The following is a 22721-nucleotide window of genomic DNA, read 5'->3' as shown; positions in this document are numbered from 1 at the left end:
AGGTCGGCGGAGATGTGGCCTCGTAGGAACTTGAAGCTCTCCACCCTCTCTACCTCTCCTCCATCGATGTAGAGGGCAGAGTGCTCAGCCTGCTTGGCTCTCCTGAAGTCCACTATCATCTCCTTGGTTTTGGATGTATTCAGTTCCAGGTTATTACTGTCACACCATTGCCTCAGCTGCTGGACCTCCTCCCTGTAGGCTGATTCATCATTGTTGTCAATCAGTCCTACAATGGTGGTGTTGTCTGAAAATTTCATTATGGTGCTGCTAGTGTGAATGGGAGAACACTAGAAAGTGAAATGGGAATAGAGGAGGGGACTGAGGACACACCCCTACGGCGTGCCTGTGTTCAGGATGAGAGTGGAGATGTGGTCTCCCATCTTCACGTTCTGGGGTCTGTTGCTGAGGAAGTCCATTATCCAGGTACACAGTGCGCTGTTGTGGCCCAAGTTGCTCAGCTTTTGAACCAGCTTGTGGGGTCGTACTGTATTAAAGGCAGAGCTGAAGTCCACAAACGGCATCCTCACATAGGTGTTGCTGTTGTCCAGATGTTTTGCATACCCTGTCCAGAAAATATGTCAACTGAATCACTGTCCCGATACTAAATCGTTATATATTTATTTAACACTGAATAAATTAACTATTTAGGTGAACACGTTGCGGGACGTAATCGCACAGCCATAGCAACGAATCAGCAGTCTCTGCTCGCGCTGCGGGTTGGCAGGAAGTGACGCAATGACAGCGGAAATAGCGACACCGGTTTGATGTAGCGCGCCAATGAGCCTGACATATACGGTGCGTGTCTTGTGTTAGCAGTGTAGCGGGCTTAGGCAGAAGTTTAAATAAAAATGATAATGTATGATTTGGAAGAAATTGAGAGACATGTTTTGCTCTAAAGTACTAATCTTATAGATAGGTAGGTGTGTTAAATTCGCTTTATGTTTCTAAATCAGCTGAATTTAGGTTTACCTCAAGACGGAGAACTGGAGGAGTTGGTTAATGTCTGAATAAATATGCTTTATATCTATTGTTGTAGCTCATTTAATTATCCTAGATATTATATTTATAGTTAAGGAATAGTGTAGATTTTCTTTTGTCGTTATAGTTACGTAACTAGCCAGCTGATATTGTGAAGATTTACAGAAGCGCCGTTAGTTAACTCGAGAGATTTTTGAATTGAATGAATATTTTAAGAAGAAAAAATCGGTCGTTGCGTTGCCAGTGACTGCACCGTCCGAGGATTCTTCGGTAAGTATTACTGATACAGCTGACAGCGGCTGTCTGGCTATACCCAGTGCCTTTTGGCAATCACGCCCCTTTCGTTAAAATGTATATGCCCCAAGTAATGTACTTGGAAGGTGGTAAAATGCTCTATTAATTTAACTTGTTTTACGTGTCAGTTCTAATCATTGCTGTGCTCAGAGGAAGGACAGAGCTGAAGTGCTTATATCTGTCGGAGGAGCACCATGGCCGTGCCTTTTGTCCAGGACTGGGACCTTGTACAGACGCTGGGTGAAGGAGCGTATGGAGAGTAAGTCGGCAACATGCAGTGCCCGTCGGTGTCTAGCGCCGGTGATCTGACTAGCAGAGCTACCTATCGAGACGTGCTATCGAGCCTTTCTGCGCATGTGCAGTCCTACCGTTTTGAGTTTACTGTTAGGTTTTAGGGGTTAGGGTTAAGGTAAGGGTTATCGATTAGGTAGCATAACTCGACAAAGTAGCTCAACTCGTCAGAACATCGGGACCTTACTCTTTATCTTTTGAAACTGACCAACAAAGAAAGACATGTGTGGTCATCTGCTCACTCTCTCAATCTGTCCCCTGCTTGACATGGGCAGAGTCCGGCTGCTGGTTAACAGAAAGACGGAGGAGGCGGTGGCAGTGAAGGTGGTGGACACGTCTCGCGCTGAAGATTGCTCCGAGAATGTAAAGAAGGAGGTGTGCATCAACAAGCTGCTGTCGCACCCCAACATCGTGCGCTTCTTTGGTCACCGGCGCGAGGGACACACACAGTACCTCTTCCTAGAGTACTGCAGCGGAGGCGAGCTCTTTGATCGCATTGGTGAGCTGAGACGGCCGCTTTAGAGTATGTGCAGGAAATCCCAGTTTTACTAATACTAAATAGCTTGCAAAGCCGAGGAGTACCACAGCAATGAAGCTTTAAGCTTCTCTTTTTTTCTGGAACAGAGCCAGATGTTGGGATGCCAGAAAAAGATGCTCAGAGATTTTTTCAGCAGCTGATTGCGGGCGTGGTGAGTATTAGTGAGGTGGAGGTACAATACCACAGGGATACTGGTAATGGCCAGCCGGGTCACGGCCTGCCTTTGCTGTGGGAGTACATTTGATACATTTGGTACATTCTTTAGATTTCAGAAATGAATCTAAAGACCTCTTCTTATCAATAGAGATTTAATAACTTGTACTGCAATCTGTTTTCAGAAAGCTATTGCTTTTTAATTGGGGTCTGGGTGATTCGTTCAGATGCACATGTTGCATCCTAATTTACTCTTATGAACTTTTAATAATATATGAACTGCTCCAAGAATTCCAAATTTTTATTATTTTTCTTTGGTGCCGGTAAAAACATTTACTTTCTTGTGTTTTCTTGCCGTTTCTCATACTTCTAATATTTGATAGCATTGAAAGTCTTCGCTAAATTTCTGATCTATACACAGCTTCCATTACAGTCACGTTGGTTATCGATATTAAAAGATAACAGGCTGAGACTAGGAATAAAGGAACTGTTTAATAAAAAGCCATTGGCAGTATTATGCCCGCTATTGGATGGTTAGTTCTGGCAGATATTATAAGTTCTAATACTGCTGAGAAATCTAATTAGTTCAAACCTTTCTGTGCGGTAAGACGTGTTGTGGAATGTGTCTCCTGATGTCTTCACCCTGGTGTCCATTTCAGGAATACCTTCACAGCGTTGGAATTACACACAGGGACATCAAGCCAGAAAACATACTCCTGGATGACAAAGGTTCTGTTGCGTTAATGTTCATTTTCTAGCATCAATTGCTCTTCTAATCAAAAAGCAGGATGTAGTTGAATAGTCTTTTCCGTTCCCATCATCAGACAACCTGAAGATCTCCGATTTCGGTCTGGCCACTATGTTCCGTCACCGGGGGCGGGAGCGTAAGCTTACTCGTCTGTGTGGCACCTTGCCCTACGTGGCCCCGGAGCTCATGTCACGCATGGAGTTTAGCGCCCAGCCGGCTGACGTGTGGTCCTGTGGCATCGTTCTCACTGCCATGCTAGCTGGAGGTGAGGTTTTCCTTCATTTATTCACCTGCCTTAAAGTGGTGGACCTGAACCTCAGTGATGCACTGTTGCGATTCTGTTGCAGAGTTGCCGTGGGACCAGCCTATTGAAACCTGCCAAGAGTATTCTGATTGGCTGCAGAGGAAAACTTACATTACGCCCTGGAAGAAGATCGACGCCCTGCCTCTCAGTTAAACCCTGCCCCTCAAATAGCGTGCTTGTTTGATTTCACAGTAACTTTTCCCGACATGAAGCCTGCTCACCGATACACACACTGCTTTTCTTCTCTGATGTGATCCAGGTGTGCTGACCAGAATTCTTCTGCATGATGCTGAGAAAAGAATTACTATTCCTGATATCAAAAAAGACCGCTGGTTTAGCAAAAGCTTTAAAACCGGTACGCCACCTTTCTTGATGCATGAATATTTATGATTTTCATAAGAGCTTAACTAGAAGCGTTCATCTGATTAGAATATTGATTAATGATCTCTGTGAAGTATAGGTACTACTTTGTTGTTTGTCTTTGAATTATGAGCTCAATATAGAATGATATAGTCTATGTATAGTTGTATACAGCCATTCCTTGGTATACGCCCCTTCAGATACTAACATTGTCTCATATACTTTAAACCATCTCTAAATGACTTATAATACTGTGCTGTGGAAATAGTTGTGCTGTAAAAAAGTTGGTACATGTTCAGTAGAAAATATTGAATATTTTCAGTCCGTTACTAATTAAATCTGCGGATTTGGGACATGCGGATAATGGAGGGTCGACTGCAGAGGTGGGCATTTCAGGTCCAGAAAGTAAAAGTCCAGACCAAGATTTTGTTACAACCAACCAGTTGAGGACTCTGCGACTCTTTATACTCAACTGGCTACCCTGCACCTGAAGCGTCCACCTCTGGCTGAGTGTGTGTGTCTCTCTCTCTCTGTTTCTTAAGTTGTAAAGAGGCAGTGTGACTCGCAGAGACCTGCAGCGAAGCTCCTGCGGTCAGACTCGGAGCAGACCCCCTTCAGCAGGGAGGGCAGGTAAGCCAGCGTCATGCTTCCTTTATTTCTTTGCTCCTGATGCGAGTATCCCGCCCCCCCCTGCAGAATGGTCTGCTTTGCTTCTCCCAGTGAGGACAGGGTGCAGATATCCAGCTCACAGCCAGAGCCCACTCTGAGCCTGCCTTTCTGGGAGTCCAATGTGAGCCACGTCCTGATGGACGCACCGCAGGTTAGCTTCTCCCAGCCTGCCTGTCCTGATCACATGCTGCTGGGGAGCCAGTTACTGGGAACCCCTGGATCCAGTCAGGTGATTAACCGCCTCACACCAAACAAATATGCACCTTCAGCAAACTGAACGCACTTCTGCCATATTGTGTGTGTTTTGGAGGCGAAAATTCCCAATTCCCAAGGTCCCAGATTGATTCAGTTTCCAATTCGATTCATTTTGATTTATTTTGGATTATGATAGGTTTGAGTTTAGCCACTGATTTCCCAAATTGGTTCAATTCCAATTTGATTCGATTTGATTCAGTATCAGTTGTGACACTCAAATGTTATCAAATTGTGGGCGGAAGTAAGCATCCCTGTAGTACTCAAAAGCCAGCATTCTGACAATTTTTTTTTGCCCATCATCTAAAGCCCAGTAATCACATCACATTTGTCAGCATGGAATATCTGTCTGTCGACACAACTCACGGCAGCACCGCAAACTTATTTGACACGCTCTATTGGTAGGTAGTAACAAGTTCTGTCTGGCTGTAGTTTATTTCAGGTAAATTTCACCTCCTTTTTCGTTTTATAAAATCGCGATGTGAGATCGTGCATCTTTCAGTGGAGTAGCTCCCACCGTCTTTATTTGATTTTCTTGCCATGCGAGATTAACGGTTAAAGCTTCACACATCCACGGGGAAATGTAAAAGGCATATATTACGGAATTTAAGAATCAGTGTCGATTTTTGCAAGTGAAGACTGATTTGAATCAAAATCTTTTTTTTTTTAAATCCTGGTCCTGTTGTCGTTTGGTCTGATTGCCTCTTCACAGAGCCCCTGGCAGCGCCTGGTTCGCAGGATGACAAGGTTTTTCACCACCCTTGGGGCAGAGCAGTCCATTGCCGCTCTTACGGATGCCTGCGTAAGCCTGGGCTATAAGTGGAAGCAGAACTGCATCAATCAGGTATTAATGCAGTCAATGAAAAAGGACTGGAAGGATTCTGGATTTGTACCCGAGTTAACTGTGCGTCTACGACAAATACAGGCAGTGCCCCAGTTACGAGCGAATTTTTCAGCAATTTAGAAAAATAAGTCGTTACATAATAATGATAATAGTACAGTAATGAGAAAAGTAACCACATACTGTACCTTATCTTGAGATGATGCATTGCTAGTTGCGCATTGCTAATTGTAGTGTTTTCATGAGCGTCACAAAAATAGTGCATTATTACGAACCATCGTATTTGACCTGAATTTTTAATTTAATAGGCTTTATTCGTAAGTATGATTTGTCCACAAGTCGTACTTTAACTCGGGGAATGCGTGTACAATTTTTAAGTAATGCGAGTATCGAGGATGGATGGATGGTAGTATACAGCAATGCTGTGTGGCCACTTGTTTCCTAGATCACGGTCTGCACAATGGATCGTCGCAACAACAAGCTGATCTTCAAAGTGCACTTCCTAGAAATGGAGGAAAGGATCCTGGTGGACTTCAGGCTGTCAAAGGTGAGTTGTGTGTGTGTGTGTGTTTTTTTTATTTTTTTTTTTAATGAAATGGGGTGAACACATAATTTGTGGAATTTGTTCCATCGTTTCATGGAATCTTTGTTTAACTGGAGCCCAAGTTGATTTTCTTTTTGGTGGTGGTGTCATTGTCAGGGTGATGGCTTGGAGTTCAAGAGGCACTTCCTGAAAATGAAACGGCACCTCTGTGACATCATCAGTAATGTCAAGGTGCCGCTCCCCATGACGTGATGCCTGATTGGAAGATGGAGGCTCTACTGTAAACACCTTTCATGTCGTCATTGTTACAGGAGGAATAGTTTCACCACAGCTTGCACAGTTACCTTTGCTGTCTGATTTACCTATCACCAGGAGCATTTAAGAACCTGAAATGCTGAGACTGCAGACATTTCAGTCATTTTGCAGGTGCTCATACACCTTTCCTAGCAACCTCATTTGCATAGTGGAGACATTTAACTGTGCTGTCACTTCTCTCCTCTGTTAGTTTTCAAGTTGTTGTTTGTTATTCTGATTCTTTTTAAAGCAGTTGTCCATCAGGACTGGTATACAAATCGCAGTTGTTCTGTTGTTGCTGAAGGCTTTCTGTGTTTTGCCGATGCTAGTCAAATAGGGGACAGCAGATAGTCACTGCCACGATATATTGTTTAATTTTACCAACCACATTAAATCTGATTGGAAACAACCAATCACGCTTTACTTCTCCAAATATGGGCATTGTGTATTTTCATGTTTGCCAGTGGATTTAACTGTAGACCACACATTAGCTATTCTAGGCAGCTTCTGATGAAAACCTCTTCAAAGATGGATTCCACTACAGCATCCCTCGCTTCGAGTTCAAGTGAGAGTTCATTTGCATTTGAGAATGAGCCAGTTGCTTCTTGATCCATGAGAGGCACAGACACACACATGTGGCACCTCAGCATTCTTAGTGTCTTCATATTCACTACGTAGTTCCAAATAATGAAGCTTCTGGAGGAAAATGGTTTAATATCTTGGAGAAGATGCTTTCGCAGAAGTACAAATGCCCTGCCGTAGATGCAGTGAACAGGAAGAGGCGAAGAACTCCAGATGACCTTCTGAGGAATGATTGCTGAGAGATCTGATGTAATGTGAACACAGAGCGCCTGAGGTCTTCATTGCCGTTTGGTCTGTGGGGCCTACAGCATCTTCTCTTGGTTGTTTTAAAAGTCGTAAATAAAATTCTTGTTTTTTTTAAATGAGATTTTTTTCTGGCTCTTTTTTTAAAAGCCTCCACCACACACCCAATATATTAAATGTTTTGCTAACATTGTGTGGTGCATGCATTTGGCTTGAAGATTGTTAGTTGTTTTTACATATTGGTTGAGTTCAGACATGTAAGGATTATAGGGCATTTTTGCTACTTCACAAGCTGTGATCAGGGCCGGCTCTGCCTTTTCAGGGCCCCAGGCGATGTGTTTGGGAGGGCCCCCCCTTCCAAGAAAACTGATCATTTCACTTCCTCTGCAACACAAGTAATGCGGAGGCCCCTAGCCAGCTGCCTATAGCTGGAGTCGGTTCTGTGTGTGATTTGGGCATTTAATTCATCCGTTTGAGTATTTGGTTGTTAGTGAAAACAGTGCAACTTTTTGCATTAAAATTTCAAAGTTCGAGATGTTTTATTGTCCATGTACTATTGCAGAGGAGTGCATACTCCTTTGGTCATGTGTTAGGCAAGCAACTGCAGAATACAATAAACAAACAATAGACTGTTATATGTGGGATAACTTGGGTGGACTGGTGGTGCAGTGGATAGCACGGTCAGAACCAAAGTTAGAGTCTCTGCCGTGGTTCTGTGTGCGGAGTTTACATGTCGTCGTCGTAGGGTTTCCTGTGGATACTCTGGTTCCGCCCCACAGTCCAAAAACATGCTGAGGTTAAGTGGAGTTACCAAATTGCCCGTGGGTGTGCATGTATGAGTGACTGGCATGTGAGTGTGCCCTGTGATGGGTTGGCGCCCCATCCTGGGTTGTTCTCTGCCTTGTGCCTGTAGCCTCTGGGATAAGCTTTGGACGCCCCATGACCCTCAACAGGATAACGGGTTACAAAAAATGGATACATACTTCGAAACCACCTATCAGGTTCCAGGGATCTGTCGAGGCATCCTCTGTGATCTTCCTTTCCTCCTATGATTCCACCATGCATACCTGCGTACCATTGCTGAAGACACCTGCTAAATGTGTTGCCCATCTCCTATGTCTTTACCATCTTTCCTGCCTCCTTTCCTTGCAGGTGCAAATTGTCCTTTGTGAATGTAAACTACCTTTGCCCCGATGTACAGGACAAGTACGAACACATTCAGCACAAACAGCCAAAAATAGGACTAATTTAGGATTTCTTACAATTTTACCAATACTTACCATCAGGGGGCGCCTTTGGATTATCAATGAGAAGAAAACATTAATACCTGTGAGTACTCTGGATATACTTTCTTGACAGATTTTCTTCTCAGTAAAATCTGTTTATACTGTGCTTTCAAAATTATTAGCAATACATTTTAGTTTTCTGACTCGGGGTCATTAGCCAAACGAAAACCAACTTGTTTCTCTTAGCAAGCATTCCTTCCACGGTCCCTTCGTTTTCTTTTCCTCCCTTTCCTCTCCCTTTCGTCCCCTTCGTTAGTGTCCGTGTTGATTTTGCCCGGATCCTCTGGGATTCCCCACTTTACGTGTTTGGGTTTCCAGACTGGTCAACTGCGAAGTAAGGGAGAGGAGGGTAGACGGGGTGCCGGGGTCACAGCTGGAGGCCAGGCTGTTATTAACATTTTTTTTAATCCCATAGGACTGGCGGAAAACCAAAGGCTGAACACTAAATTGGTGACAATCCAAAAAGTAGATCACCGGGTTACCTAATTTTAGGGCACTCATTAGTTTTGTTCTTTTTTTCCCCAGACAAAGTTGTACTTAAATAATTATTTGAGTCTTTCTTTCTATTCTTTGACCTCCTAACTTCACTTCAGGCGTGTATTTTTTCTTATATATTATAGGACTACCCTGAAGAACTAATCGAGGTAGTACAAGAAATACGAATACAAGAATAGTGCCTCTGTTTGTTAATTTCCCCCCACCCGATCATCAGTAGCCTCTCTAATTTGTTGAGCGAGTTAGTGTACCTGTTATAACTGGTTAAATATTGAGGAATCTATGACATGAAGGTCACCGGTCCCTCCCAGTCAACCTCAACCACACCGTCTCCAGTTAAAATTCGACCAAGACAAATGTGCATTTGTGACGTCAACTCATAGCAACGCTTTGTCATTGAACATGCTTTTGTACTTCCTGGGGTCTGTTATATTCTGTCAGAAATTGTAAACTAATTAAAATATGTACATAAACTTGCAGTGGGTGAGGAAGCTTGGGAACGTTCAGTAGATATGCTTTTAATTATGGTCAAACTTGCTTTCAAACTCTAACTTATTTGTCAAGAAGATTATGCTATGCTAAAAATCATGTTTTCATTGTATAACTTTGAACTTCAATATCAATAGGCCTAATCGTGGATCGTCATGTTTTTTAATGCAGGATGCGAAACGTCAAGCAGACAGGTTAAAAATAATTATCGTACTGGAAGCTGCTCAGCTTCTAGTGGCAAGACCACATCTGCTGAACCCAAGGGGGGGGGGGGTGCTGGAAATTGAAATCAAACACAGCAGACCGCGGGGGGCACTTTTAGTAACTCTTTTAATTTAGAAAGAATGCTATAAAAGTGCAGCGCGGGAACTTGTGTTTTTCCATCCGTTATAGTTACGGTGTTTTATCCTGCAAATTTTTGGTGACTTTATCACGTTTCTGCAAAGCACTGTCCCATCACTGGCAGATCGCCCAAGATACTTCATGAATATTCTCCATAGGGTTAAATTCATCTTGGGATTCTGCTAAATTTAAATAGCGAAAAGAAGGCTAACTTGGCAGGGACACAAGCACGTCATGCATCTTCGCGTAAAATTTGAGGCTGGAGTAAGAAGAGCAACAGAAGACTGTTGAACTTTGAGGCTGCAAAACGCAAAGTGCGTGTAAAGTTAGCTGTGAGGCTAAGCTGGCAATAGCTAGCAATTATAATGCCCCTAAAACATCTACCGATCAAGTAGCTGCTCAGTCTAGCTCCCAGTCTTAGGGACTGTGCAGGATCCAGTTTTCGTTAAGCAGGCTTTTTGGGGAGCAGGAGAGAGATATAAAGCAGTGATGTATGCCGAGGTGGAAGGTCACTGTGTTGGAGTTCCGACTCAAGATGTTTTATTAGCTATGTATATTGAATTTTCATACTCATTTGACCACATTGAGTACAAAATTAACTCACAGTATGGAAGCAAATAGGCAGATAAGGATAGGAGTGCTGTTAACGATTTTTGGCCCCATGAAAGCATATTATATTGGGCCCCCGATCCAGATCAATTGGATTATTTTCAAAAATTTTTAGAGCTGTAATCACTCAGGGTCCTTTGGAATCGTTCTAATTTTCCCCTGCTGGATGAGGAGCTGTGCAGTACGAAACAAGTACACACATTCACAGGACACAAACCAACAACTCTACCCACTGTACCACCCTTAAAGTCATTTATTTATGTATTAATTTGGATGTAACAGCACAGAAACGGCACTAAGACGAAAAATAGAAGGACCCTAGGTTTCTATCTGCACCTACAGTCACACTTGTGTTAATGCACATGCTTGTCTATGTCCTTACTCTCACCTGGGCCTGTGTCTCACATGCTCTGGATTCTAAAGAGACTTATACTCCATAAACATTGTTAGCGATTATGTGCCAGGGTTGGTGTCCATCTGGCCCTGTCCCGTGTGCCTTTTCCCAGTTTGGTCAGCAGCTCCCACTGGCCATCCCATTTGGTGTTTTCCCTGCTCCGTGGGCTGCTGCGTGACTCAGTGGGCTGAGTTTGTGGCTTAGAGACCCTCACCAGCCTCACCTGTTTGATTGGTTTTATTTTATCTCCCGGCGTCTAGTTTCGTTAATATATGTCTTTGCTTTTTTGTCCTTGTTAATGGTTACTCTGTCCGTGTATTCTGTTAATGTTCTGTTTCTGTTCCTTGTCTTTCCTAGTGTAAATAACCCTCAGTGTTTGTTAAGATCTCCTAGTCTCTAGTGTCTTTTAATTGTAATAAAACCTACCTGTCCTTGTTGTCCTGAGTCCTTATTGATTGATTGTTTTGGTTATGGTTCTCACCTGTCCTCCATCTTGTCTTGTTAGTAGTGTATTTAAGTGCCTGGTTTTGGTCTGTTCCTCAGTGGTTCAGTGTGGCTGTTGCCCTGTGCAGCTGTGTGGTTGTTAGTTGTAGTCCTGATAGTTATCCTGTGTTCCTCCCTGTCTTTGGTATTATTGTTCCTGTTGTTTTTCCCTGCTTTAGTTTCTGTTTTACCAGTCTTGTTATGACCCCTCATGGTCCCTTTGTTTTCCGGTTCTCCCTTTGTGTTCTGTCTCATTAATAAAACCCTGTTTTGTTGTAGCTGCTACGTGGATCATCTCTCCCTCACCATGCCGTACCGTGACACTATGAGCATCACTGATATATGATATATCAATCTAATCTGCTAAAAAAAGAATGGAGCTGACAGTGGAGCTTCTCATTAAGAGCACTTTGTACTTTGCCTGAATTTATAAGCTGAAAATGCTTGGTTTTACCTGGGGTAATGAACACCTCCCCCTCATCTTTCAAAGCGATGAAACTGAATGTGTTTGCGAAATGCTCTCTGAATGCTGAGAAGCTGTTAACTTTGAGTCATTTGCTCTGCCCTTTATACTTAGTCTTGAAGTGAATTTAGGCCCATTGTTGTTAAAATTTAAGTTTTGTGTGCTGTTTGCCATTTTTTAGTACTTTATAATTTGTATTACTCTGAGTGCGTGGTCTGTTTGCCCACATTACTATCTCTTCCTTCATCTCTGTAATCTATATCTCTCTGTCACACTTTCAAGAACTTCTCCTCTTACTCTACATTTCTCTCTACCACTCCTGTTCTAACCCGCCTACCCCCCCACCTGCCTCAGCCTACTTAGGGCACCCCCCAGACTAAATCCCCACACTGGCCCACTTTCACAGACCGGCTCTCCAACCCACTGAGAGGGGGGCTAAGGACAGGGAGTGAGAGGCGGAGGATTTCCTGGCTGGCTGCTGATTCCCATTCACAGAGTGTCACCACCTCACAAAGGGGCTGCATGACATTGGCGATAAATCGGGAGTTAATGGACTCCTTTCTCAGCCCTGGGAACATGACAGGGGGCGTGTGTTTTACAGTTCGCTTGTGTGGAGGGACTGGAGGTCGAAGCCGGAGAGGGTCCTTACCTGGTTGCTCAAAAGCAGCCGGTGGGGTGTCAGCGTGTGAGAATACAGTACGGGATTGGGGACAGCTGGGTAGCACAAAGTAATGTTGCAAAGCAGATATTTGCTGAGCCGTTTAGAATTCGCTGGGAAATTCACTCAATATACAGGGTTGCGGGCTTCGCTGAACTGTTTGGAGTGAGATTTTCAATCCGAGACACATCTGCACACACATGCACACGTATTTACATGCATGTAACAGTTTTATTACCTTGTAAATAGTCTGCAGGGTTTGCAAACTAGTCCGACGCTTTTGATGTAGCTAATTTTCAGTTGGGATTATATATAATGGAATAAGAAGATTTCTTGCGTGAGCGTCTGAAAGCGTGAGCATCACGCAGATGCGTGAGAGTCAGTAACCCTGAATATAATCCTAGTTTGGATGTTCTGAACTAATCTGAATAATTACGTTAAAAACAATCATTGAAAAAAAAAATAGCCAACTTTTCTTGAAGTGAAGGTCTTTCTAGCAGTAGTCTGATTTACTCTTTTTCTCACCATGTTTAATACATTTAAAGACTTGAAAATGCGGCAATTACGCAAGCTACTTTAAAGGTAAGAATTATTAAATTTGCTAAGGACATCTCTCAGCTTTCTGTTAAAAGGTGTATATTAGAATCTTTAATAAATGGATAGATATGGATTCAATCTCTATCCATTCTGCTAGTTATTAAACCTACACTAGCAGCTGCAATTTATCTTTTATTTCGACTCGAGCCCAGATCGCTGCCCCCTCCTCCCTCAGGGTCTCGCTGAAGTCATGTTTGAAGTTGTGGTCGAGACGAGTGAAGGCGGCATTGGTGTCACTACCGTTAATTCATCGGGACTCTGCCCTCGAGAGAGAGAGAGAGTGAGAGAGAGAGAGAGAGAGAGGGCAGAGACTGAGGGAAAACTCCAGGTAGCAACCTCATTAGCAGATAAAAGCGACCTTCCCCCATGACTTCTGACCCGCTGGGTTTCCATGGAGCCGGCCAGTCCAGGCAGGAGGGAGGAATCCTGGGATACATCTCAGCGGGATGAAATGAATCTGGGCTGCTGTGGGAAGGAATGACTCCGAAATGTCTCTGCTTTCCATAAACCTTCATGCCGAAACATATTTTTATTTGTGCACCTTGTCAGTGGTGCACATTAAAGACTACAGAAGGTTGTATTAGTACTGCAGTGTGTATACATTTATTTTTGTTTTACAGCATCATAAAGTGAAGACAACGTTTGAGCGACTTTGGTATTTGGCATCAGTAAAATAAAATTAACTATTGACGTGTTAATGTTCCTCATCTTTACAAAATTATAGCTATATAATTTGGTAAACATGTTTTAAAACATGCTTCTTGGCTTCTTTTATTTACCCTAGTAGGCCGCAAAATCAGATCTGCTTCTTAATTGTTGCTATGGTGAAAAAACAGAGGTAAATCCATACTGGACACTGGCTTGTTACCAAAAATCCTGCAGTTTGAAGTGTGTTACAGATTTAGTAGCGCAATTTCAGATCACGGGCTTATGCATATGTGTTCGCATGCTACAATCATGAAAGTGCCGGACTGTGTGTGCACGCGCGCGAGCATGCGTGTGTGTGTACACGAGTGTGTATTCGGGGGTCACGCTAAATGAATTTTATAAGCTGTGGCTAACCTTACTCCCCGCAGCTGACTGAATATTAAATAAACAGAGCCAAGTGCTTAGGTTCAGCCGGGGAAATGTTCAGCCAAAGAAAGAAGTCCACTTTACCTACGCAAACTGTCCCCCGGGGGCCAGCCGACTGGCCTGTCTTATTTTTGGCAGCTGCAGTGGAAAAGCAGTCTACTGCTGGGGGGTGGGGGGGGGGGGAGTAGGCTTCATTGGGGTGGGGGTGGGGGATTTGGGGGGGCATGCTGGAAGTCTCCCACTTTGCCCCATAGGGAGAGAGAGGGTCAGAGAGCAGGAGAGAGAGAAAGGAGTAAATGTAAAGCAGCCAGGACCAGAAAATGAAGCCTAACAGGCAGCCCTGCTTAAGCAGCCATTCCTGCAGCTTCTGTCATGTTCCATCCACCGATGGTGGAAACCCAGGGTGTGGAACGGGCAGGGCTGTCGCTGTTTGGGTCCCGGAGCAAGTCACCATGTCGGTCGGTCTGCCAGACACAGGCGAGGAATCTGGAGTAGTACCATGTTGTGCGGTAACCGGTCTGTGTACTGGAGTCAGAAGGAGGCCTGGGATGGGGGAGGATCAGGAATTTCCACTGTGGGAGGAGCTTGTCAAAGTGAGGCTCGCTCAGTGCTGTGTAGCGGGACTGGCAGCTTTATTGCTTCAGACTTTTGTGTTTGTGCGTGTGTGATGTATAGTCGTGTTATTGAGGAACATCTGACATCTGAAGAGAGATCAGCTGCATAATCTCCATAACCAGCTACATGTGCATCTTGCATCATTTGCCCACCGTGTCTCTTTGGCTTGAGAGATGCAATGTGGTCATGTGTGTGTTAGCGCATGTTGTTTCAAGGCATGCTTCCTCCTGAAGCCTTTTGGGCAAGAGAGGCTCCTCAACTAGTTTCCCCTCCTTTCTCGGTCGCCCCTCCACACGAGAAGCTCCGCTGGAAGCGGGACACCTCCTTTCGTTGGTCGATTGGAAACCGCGCATCTTCGCAGCTCACAAACAAAGCACTTTGTCTTGTGTCTTCTGTCACCGTCTGTCCTCGAGTCCGGCCTTCTCCTTTCAAATTAGCGTGACGTGCAGTGCGAGCGTGCATGCCTCTTCATACCAGGGCCATGTCAGCTGGTAGCTGTAGACTGATAACAAAGCGTTTGAAGTTGAGGCTAAAAATCTGAAGGTTCAAAATCTCTCATCTGGAACAGCTCTTCTGCCACCGAATGAAACTCTTAATCCAAATTACTTCATTGGCGAAATCCAAAAATAGGTATTTGTTGCTTGTTTTGTCTGACTTTGATTAAAAGAAATTCCTAAGAAAATGAAGAGTGTAACATCAAAGAGTCTACTATCTCATCAGTGCAGTTTCTTGGCTAGAAAGGATTGTCTAACTGTTGCATTTTGGCCAATTACTCTTAGGCAGATTAGGAACATTGCTTGAGAATGATCTGTCTGTTTCTTTGGTGACCTCATCTAGGAGTTTCGCCATGCTTGTCCGTAAAGATCCGGTATTACGTGCAGTTCTGCTCCGAGCTCATGCATCGACCAGGAGCCATCGGTGTTTACACATTTTAACTTACTAATAATCTTCATCAGCCCTTTATTTTTCACGCTCCATCAAGACCTCCTACAGAATCCCCCTCCAGCAGGTAGGACTGGCTCCTAGGCAGAGAAAAAGCAAAGGGCCATGAGCTCATCTCGATATTACAGGAAGACGTGGTCCGAAAGGTGACTTTACGGAAGCGATGGGACTTCTCTCATTTTTGGAGAGGAATGGAGGGGGGGGGGGGTCTGGAGCATTTAAAGAAAGAGAGAAAGAGAACAACAAAGGAAAGAAAGACTGCACACCTCCCACCTCGCCATCCCATAATTGCTCAAGTTCTTTCTGCATCTTCGCCCCCCCCATCCCGCTTACAGTTCCCAGGTCCCACCCCCCCTGCTCTCACTGGGTGGTCCAGAACTCAGAGTCATTTCCAAACAATTAGTATTAATCCTGCAAGTAAGGAACCATAAGTACAGCATTGCCAGCTTGCCTGACACCCCCCCCCCCATCCCAGCCCCGCAGAAGCCCCCTCACTGCACAGATGCGAAACATTCCCACAAACCTGCAATGCGATGCACTGCAACACGTACCTGCTGCAGGGCATGGCACGATTCAAAGCTGAACAGCAGACTGCTGTGTCTCTGGGTGGGGGCATATAAAAACGGCTGCTCGGAAGGGGGGGGGCGCGCTCTTCCTCATAGTCATTTTAGCTTAATGACTATGATTCTAACTATTAGTCACCCACGACAGAACCAGAAGCCAAGCTTGGCAAATAAGAAAGGTTACTGGTGGAACCGTTGAGGAAACAGGTCACCGATTCCTTAACAGCAATTACGATAATTTCAGCTGGCATTGTTAATTGATCTTGTTTGGGCCTAATGAACTGGGGGTTAGCTAGTGCAATTAGCGCTGCGAAAGGCCGATGTTTTGCTGTGAGGAGGTGGGACGGTCTAAGGCGAGGAAACACGCATTTGGACTGTCAGTCCAGGTTATGATTAGGAAGCATCGAAGCGTCCATGTGAGAAATGAATTTCATGCCTGTTGATTCTGCTGTTTCTCTCCAGGAAGGTAGGAGTCGTCTGTAAGTCTTCCCACCAGACGCCGCACGCTGTGTGGCTGGGAGCCTAAGGGGGTGTATGGAAGGTTCAGGACACCTGGAAGGAATGGAAGAAGAAGACTGTTAGTCTGTCTACTGCCTCAGAAAATTGCAGATGACATGAAAGTTTGCCCAGAGCAAGTACTGTCATTCCTCAGTGCATTCCTCAAGATGTTTAGAATCTGTTCGCCAAGTCTTATAATCATTTATAATTCTATGAAGAAGAGAATCTGTATGAGAACACATTTCTGCATTTGTAGATTTATTTGGTTTCTGACATGCCTGCTTTAGCAAAAAAGTATAGTTTTCTATGTCATCCATGTATTTTAAACTATGACAGTCCACAGTCATACTCATAATATACAAGTCATCTTAAGACTGATATTTCACTCAGTACTCAACATGACTTTTATCACTATGTTTGTCTAGACACCCAGATATCAATGGTGTGAAGTGCAGAAATTTTAAAAGCAATTTCCTGAAGCTTTAGGTAATGAAACAGACCAGAAGTTCTCAAATTTCTTGATCAGAGGTCCACATAAGATTTTTATTCAGCCAGGGGTCTAGAACAATTTTCAATTAAAAAAAAAATAACATTTCATGGTTTCAATGAATGAACGATAAATTTCTATATGTAACCATAATGGAAATGTTTTAATGCTGACCGATTGTTTGTGTACTTCAAACCATGTTTACATTAACCATATTAATTCACAAGGTGCATTATCTGCTGGGCCTGGATTAACTTGGGACTGCTGTCTGCACTTTGAGAACCCCTGAAATAGACTGAGGTGTATGCAGCTCTTGTGAGGCAGATCTATAAACTTTCCATTCTTTACTCACAGCCTTTGTTGTATGCGTGCTCGTCAGCGTGTACTGCTGTTGTGTTTGGGAATGTCATTTAAATATTCAAAGGGGTTAAAGGGGTGTGTAATTTTATGGGTGTGCCTATCGGGGGAGTATTTTCTTTGGCAACGGCAGCCCTGACGTCCTCAAAGGCAGGCCCCGCCCTCCCATCCTGAGCTTCACGCTGTCTCGCTGCTCCGCCTCTCATTAGCCTCGACTCAGCCGCTCTTGTCCAGGGTGTGGGGTCATGCTCAGCTATGAGCTGGATGCATTTATTGCTCGCGACTAGACGTGATGAACGGGGTTCCTGTGTAGCTGTGGATGGCAGCACCGGTGACAGCTCGAGGCATTGCGTTAATCTCTCCACTGAGTCACCAGAAGCTGGGTGACACTTACTCAATTTTGCGTAAAGACAACCACTAAAAAGCACTGTAATCCTTAATTTGGGGGGGGGGGGTGTTGTCTCACTGGCAGTCCTCTACTGTTTTGCTTGGATATGGATCCTCAAACTCCCAACAAACAGGATTATGGAATAATTTGAAACTAAATTTGTTAGGCAACCATGCAGCACAAGTCACACCACTGCGTCTGCTTCCAGAACTGCCCAAAGCTTAAATGAATATAAGCCTATTTTTTCTTTACCACGTCCCCTTGCTCCCCATTTCAAAATTAAATTCGGTTTCAGTTAATGAATTAGTGAAAACCCATGTTACAGTATGGTGGCAGCTAATTACCAAGGTGCTAATCACTTGTAAACAAAGCTGGAAACGTCTGACGTGTGTCCTCAAACCAGCCTAGGCAGGATTAGTTAAATATAATATACAAGGTCTTTAAAATGGACCGTCTCAGCAAAACAAATGATCCAATCGTTTCTTTAGGCTCTGAGACACCATTTCATAGAGTTGGATGGTTCTTATTCGCTGCACTGGCAAACGTCAATTTGGGCACTGATTTCATCAAATTAGTCAGACTTCTGTATTTAAGTCCAACAGCTGTCATCAGCATAATTGGTTTAATATCTGACAGGTTCCCAGCTGGCAGAGGGTGGAGACGGGGTCGTCTTCTCTCACCATTGTTATTTTTTTTAGCCACTAGCCAAATATATCCGATCTAATACAAATATTCCTCGCATGAATCTACATTTCTCTCCTGCTATACTTAAACGATCCAGAGGTTTCTCACTGCTGAACTGGACCTAATGTCCGAATACAGCAAACTTTCAGGACACGAAATCGATCTCGAAAAAAATCCACGGCAATGGCATGTTTCTTGTTATATGCTAAGGTCTCATTTTCATCCGGTCATAATGGTTTTAGGTATTTGGGTGAATGGAGAGGAACATTTTACCCCCGGCTGCTCCATGACAGCCACATTCTTCAGGAGACATAATATGTCTCGTTCGTGTTATATTTGGAACAATAAAACCAACCCTTCTATGTTTTTTGAAACATTTCTACCAAAGGTGCTATGAATAAATTCACTCATCATTCACTGCGGATTAAGCGCAATATCTTTTACACATCACCACGGCTGCTAAAATCCCCACCATTGCTTTATAACACCGATAAGCTACTATAATTAACTGGCAGTTCTATTGTATATTATTAACCATAGCAATATTGTATATACACTGCTTTCTTGGAGATATGTAAATAAGTTTACAAAAATACCAAATCACATACTGTTATGGTTTTCTCTTGTTCTAAATCGTATAAAATCTTAAATCTATGTGCTGTCTTGTCAGGTGTAGGTATATCTTGTTATTGTATATAGGAATTGACTTGATAGAAGGACTTTGAATTGTCATTTGCTAATGATGACATGTTGAAAATACATAACTGGATCTTCCTGAAATGTTACTCCATTAATGTGATGTATGGATACCTAGCATTATACTGGATCATTTAAAAAATATATTTCCCAATTTCTCCAGGTTAATTTTCAAACTTAACTTTCAAATTTATTGGCTTAGGTATTACATTGCATGTTTTTTTGGATGTAAGACAAGAAACAGGCCTATTGGACGGGGATTCGACAAGAAAGAATTTGCGAAAAATGTGCAATATATCTCAAGCTATTAATTTTTATAATGCGTATACATTTTGGATTAATTTTCTTAAATATTATCATTTAAAACACATGGTTAAAAGTGCTGTCATGGTGTATGTAACTGTCCCTTCTACTAATACATGACTAAGTCAAATTTTTCAAATTGCTGCATTTAGAGAAATAAGCAATCGATCTGCATCACAGCTGAGAAGAAAATGAGAATCTGATCACACTTACAGTGATCTCCGGAAAACTGTATAATAGTGCGTCTTTTGATCATACTGCTTATTTTTTCTTATGCATTTTTTACACCTTTTATAATCTAAAATAATCTATATACTTTACCCAGAATGCCCTATGTCTATGTATGTATTTTACCAGTGAACAGCTTTTGTAATTTTAACCCTGGAACAAAACAATGAAATGAAAAGATGTAAGAAATCTCCACATTTCCTGTTTGACTTTGCTTTTGTTGAGCTCATTCTGCTCATTGTTGAATATCAGTCAGCAGCAAGTGCAATCCAACCATTAAATGCAGCTTTTGCTCATCTCTCTCGTTTGGCCCAAGAACGTTCCAGTTCTGCTGTGTGTAACCAAACCTGCCGCCTCTATTGTGTTGGTCAGGAATAGAAAAAAAAAAAAAAAAAAACTACGGGAGTTTTGTAGTAGAAGTAACTGCTAATGCGATGCTGTGATGAGCTCATATGATTAAAGCTGTGTGGAAGATTCTAGAAGTCTGAAGGTACACATGTGTGTGAGAGAGACTCTGGGCGTTAGACCCCCCCCCCCCCCCCACATGCCCTAATGAAGGAGGCTAACTGGATTCTGTGGCTGTGGGGGTGGATAGGAGGACTGAGCTCAGGCCCAGGCAGAAGGGACCCCTGCGGGTCTCGGTGATGAGGGTTCAGCTTTGGTAGGAGGCTACCACTGTGCCCTATTCTGCTCAGTGCCCTGCTTGGGGCAAGGGATTAGAGCGCAGACCAGGGGGGGGTTGAACTTTTAATAAGTTTAACATTGTCCAAATTAAAAGCTGGGTCACATAATAATTCTGAAAATCTGCCATAGACAGACGCGATCAAACACGCTGTAATGACGGACGTGGCGGTGGAAGAAGGTCGTTAGCGTGCCTTAAATGTACGCACACGGCTGAGAGCCATTTAGGTAATAAGAAAAGGTAAGTTAGAAAATACGCGGACGTACGTTTAATTGCTTCTGCGGACCTACCGAAAGAGGCTGGGGGACAGAGGGAGGTTTTAAGGAGTTGGGAGAGTCAGGAAATGACTGAATATGTGCAGTGAAAGCCACACACCTGCCAACATACCTTAATGTCTGTCCTTCTTTCACTCCCTCTCTCCGGCTGCGTTATTGTCGCCCGGGCCGAGCCTCCCCGTCTTCCGGCCCAAGTTAGCGTGGCTCTCGACGGCCACAAACAGGATTAAGGGCACCCACAGCTCTGGCCATTCTGCAACCGTGACCTCAGCTAGCCCCTGCTGTGACATTTTAATTACCCCACCACCAGGGGGCTCAAAGCTGACCTAGGGGAGAGAATGGGGGAAGACAGTGGAATGTGGAAAAAAAAAACCTGCCTCTCAGAGTCAGGATAACTCAGAACTGTCATCCAGTAACATAAGTATTTCAATAAGGATCTGCATCTGAGATCAAAGCTGTAAGGACGGGATACAGATGTGAATAAAAGGAAAAACTTTTTATGTTTTATGTGTATTTGTGACCTAATAACAATACTATTCCATACTTCCTCCTTACTCTTGACGTCTCCTACTTATTTTTAATACTGACTTCATCTGTTGGGAAATGTGGCTATGTCGTTATCTACCACTTTTCCGTTGAATTAATCTGCAGTATAATAACAACAACAATAATAATAATAATAATAATAATAATAATAATAATAATAATAATAATAATAATAATAATTCACCAGAGTTTGGGCAAGCCTGGAGCACATCCCAGAGATAAAAATGTAGTTTTTAGATATGTAAATTGCATTAATCAGTGGTTGTTTCAGTACGAGGATCCGGCAGGTGTACAGTCGTATGTAGACCGTTTGGATTTTTAGCTGGTTCTGTGGCTGCCTCCGTCGTGCTCACTGGACATGCTGAATCTGGAGAGGTCCCATGGCTAATGACTGTTTATTTAGCTGTTGTCTAAATGACAACAGCAGGATTAAGAAGTCCTCTGTGCAGGAGAAGGAGCCCGAGTTTGTTAAGACACAGATCAGATTAGGTGCTCTTTAAAGGGTCCCTTTGTGAGTACGGGCCTACAGCACCCGATAATCCTTCACCATTCAAAAGTGCACAGAAGAGGGGCAATTCATCTGTAAACAGCCTTCGTCAATCTCTGATCAATTCCTTTTTTTCCCCCAAGGAATTAGCAGAGGAAAGAAATCAAAGGCGTTCCCAAGAGCTGAATTTGTTGCTTATAAAAGCAACAAATCGCTCGGTGAGACATTCCTCTCCATGGGAACTGTGCATCTGAAAGTTAAACCCCTATTACAATCAGACAGCATCAATGCCTGAACTTAAAGTTCGAGTCGATCTTTCTCAGCCACCGATCTGTGCATTTTAGTTTTGAGAAATTAAGCATGGCAGCGTGATCATTTTTAATACAGGAAAATAACTCGAGGAGACCGTTTCTTTTGGTTAAAAAATTTGCTTTGCTCCAAACATGGCAGTGTGTGTGAGATGTAGGCAGCAGACAAGACTGTCCCTGTTCACATCCTGGCTGCAGCAGTGCCATGGAAAAACCCTCCCTCGGCCTGCTGCCAGAGCCGCTGGGTTACCCGGTGCCAAAGAACAGAAGGCGGTGTGATGGTGCCAGCCGGGCCGGCCGTCTCCGCCGACCTCACTCTCCAGGGCACGGAGCACCCAGGTGGCGTCAGTCCTCCCGGTTCCCGCCATGCGGAGCCCTGCCAGGGGCCTTCCTTAGTGGGCGTGCCCCTCCCATCTCCCTGGGGATTGCTGCGGATTAATGGCCTCCATCCCTAAAAAGCATCTCCATCCAAGCTTAAGGAATTACGGGAGGCAGTAACCCGTCAAAGAGTCCTGGCCTTTGGCCAGGACATTCCAGATACCCCATGTCCCGTCGAATCAGGGTTAGACACATGCCTGAGGTCCCAGCAGCTCTGCACGTCTTTGTCCGGCGGCGTCGAGTGTTTTAAATTAAAATGACAATAACATTTATCTATTCATCCCCTGAATGCTTATTCAGGGT

The 22721-nt window shown here is 43.7% G+C and overlaps 1 protein-coding gene across 5 annotated transcripts; it reads left to right on the top strand.

The window, feature by feature from the left end:
* Positions 1-732: 732 nt before the first annotated feature.
* On the top strand, positions 733-7210 carry chek1 (checkpoint kinase 1). 5 transcript variants are annotated; one of them, XM_048984624.1, is made up of 14 exons: positions 733-916; positions 1223-1248; positions 1423-1531; positions 1839-2062; positions 2188-2252; positions 2914-2983; positions 3079-3267; positions 3350-3454; positions 3566-3661; positions 4209-4296; positions 4387-4564; positions 5300-5431; positions 5874-5975; positions 6129-7210. In XM_048984624.1, the coding sequence occupies exons 3-14, from the start codon at positions 1467-1469 to the stop codon at positions 6222-6224; spliced, it is 1410 nt and encodes a 469-aa protein (XP_048840581.1). In that variant the 5' UTR covers positions 733-916; positions 1223-1248; positions 1423-1466; the 3' UTR covers positions 6225-7210. The 5 variants fall into 5 exon arrangements, with proteins under 5 accessions (XP_048840581.1, XP_048840580.1, XP_048840578.1 ...); XM_048984623.1 differs by having other exon boundaries at positions 1401-1531; XM_048984621.1 differs by having other exon boundaries at positions 1106-1248.
* Positions 7211-22721: the final 15511 nt, after the last annotated feature.

The sequence above is a fragment of the Brienomyrus brachyistius genome, chromosome 18 (assembly GCF_023856365.1).
Source record: "Brienomyrus brachyistius isolate T26 chromosome 18, BBRACH_0.4, whole genome shotgun sequence".
NCBI lineage: Eukaryota > Metazoa > Chordata > Actinopteri > Osteoglossiformes > Mormyridae > Brienomyrus > Brienomyrus brachyistius.
The sequence above is the reverse complement of the archived record's forward strand: the minus strand, read 5'-3'. Positions and strand labels throughout refer to the sequence as shown.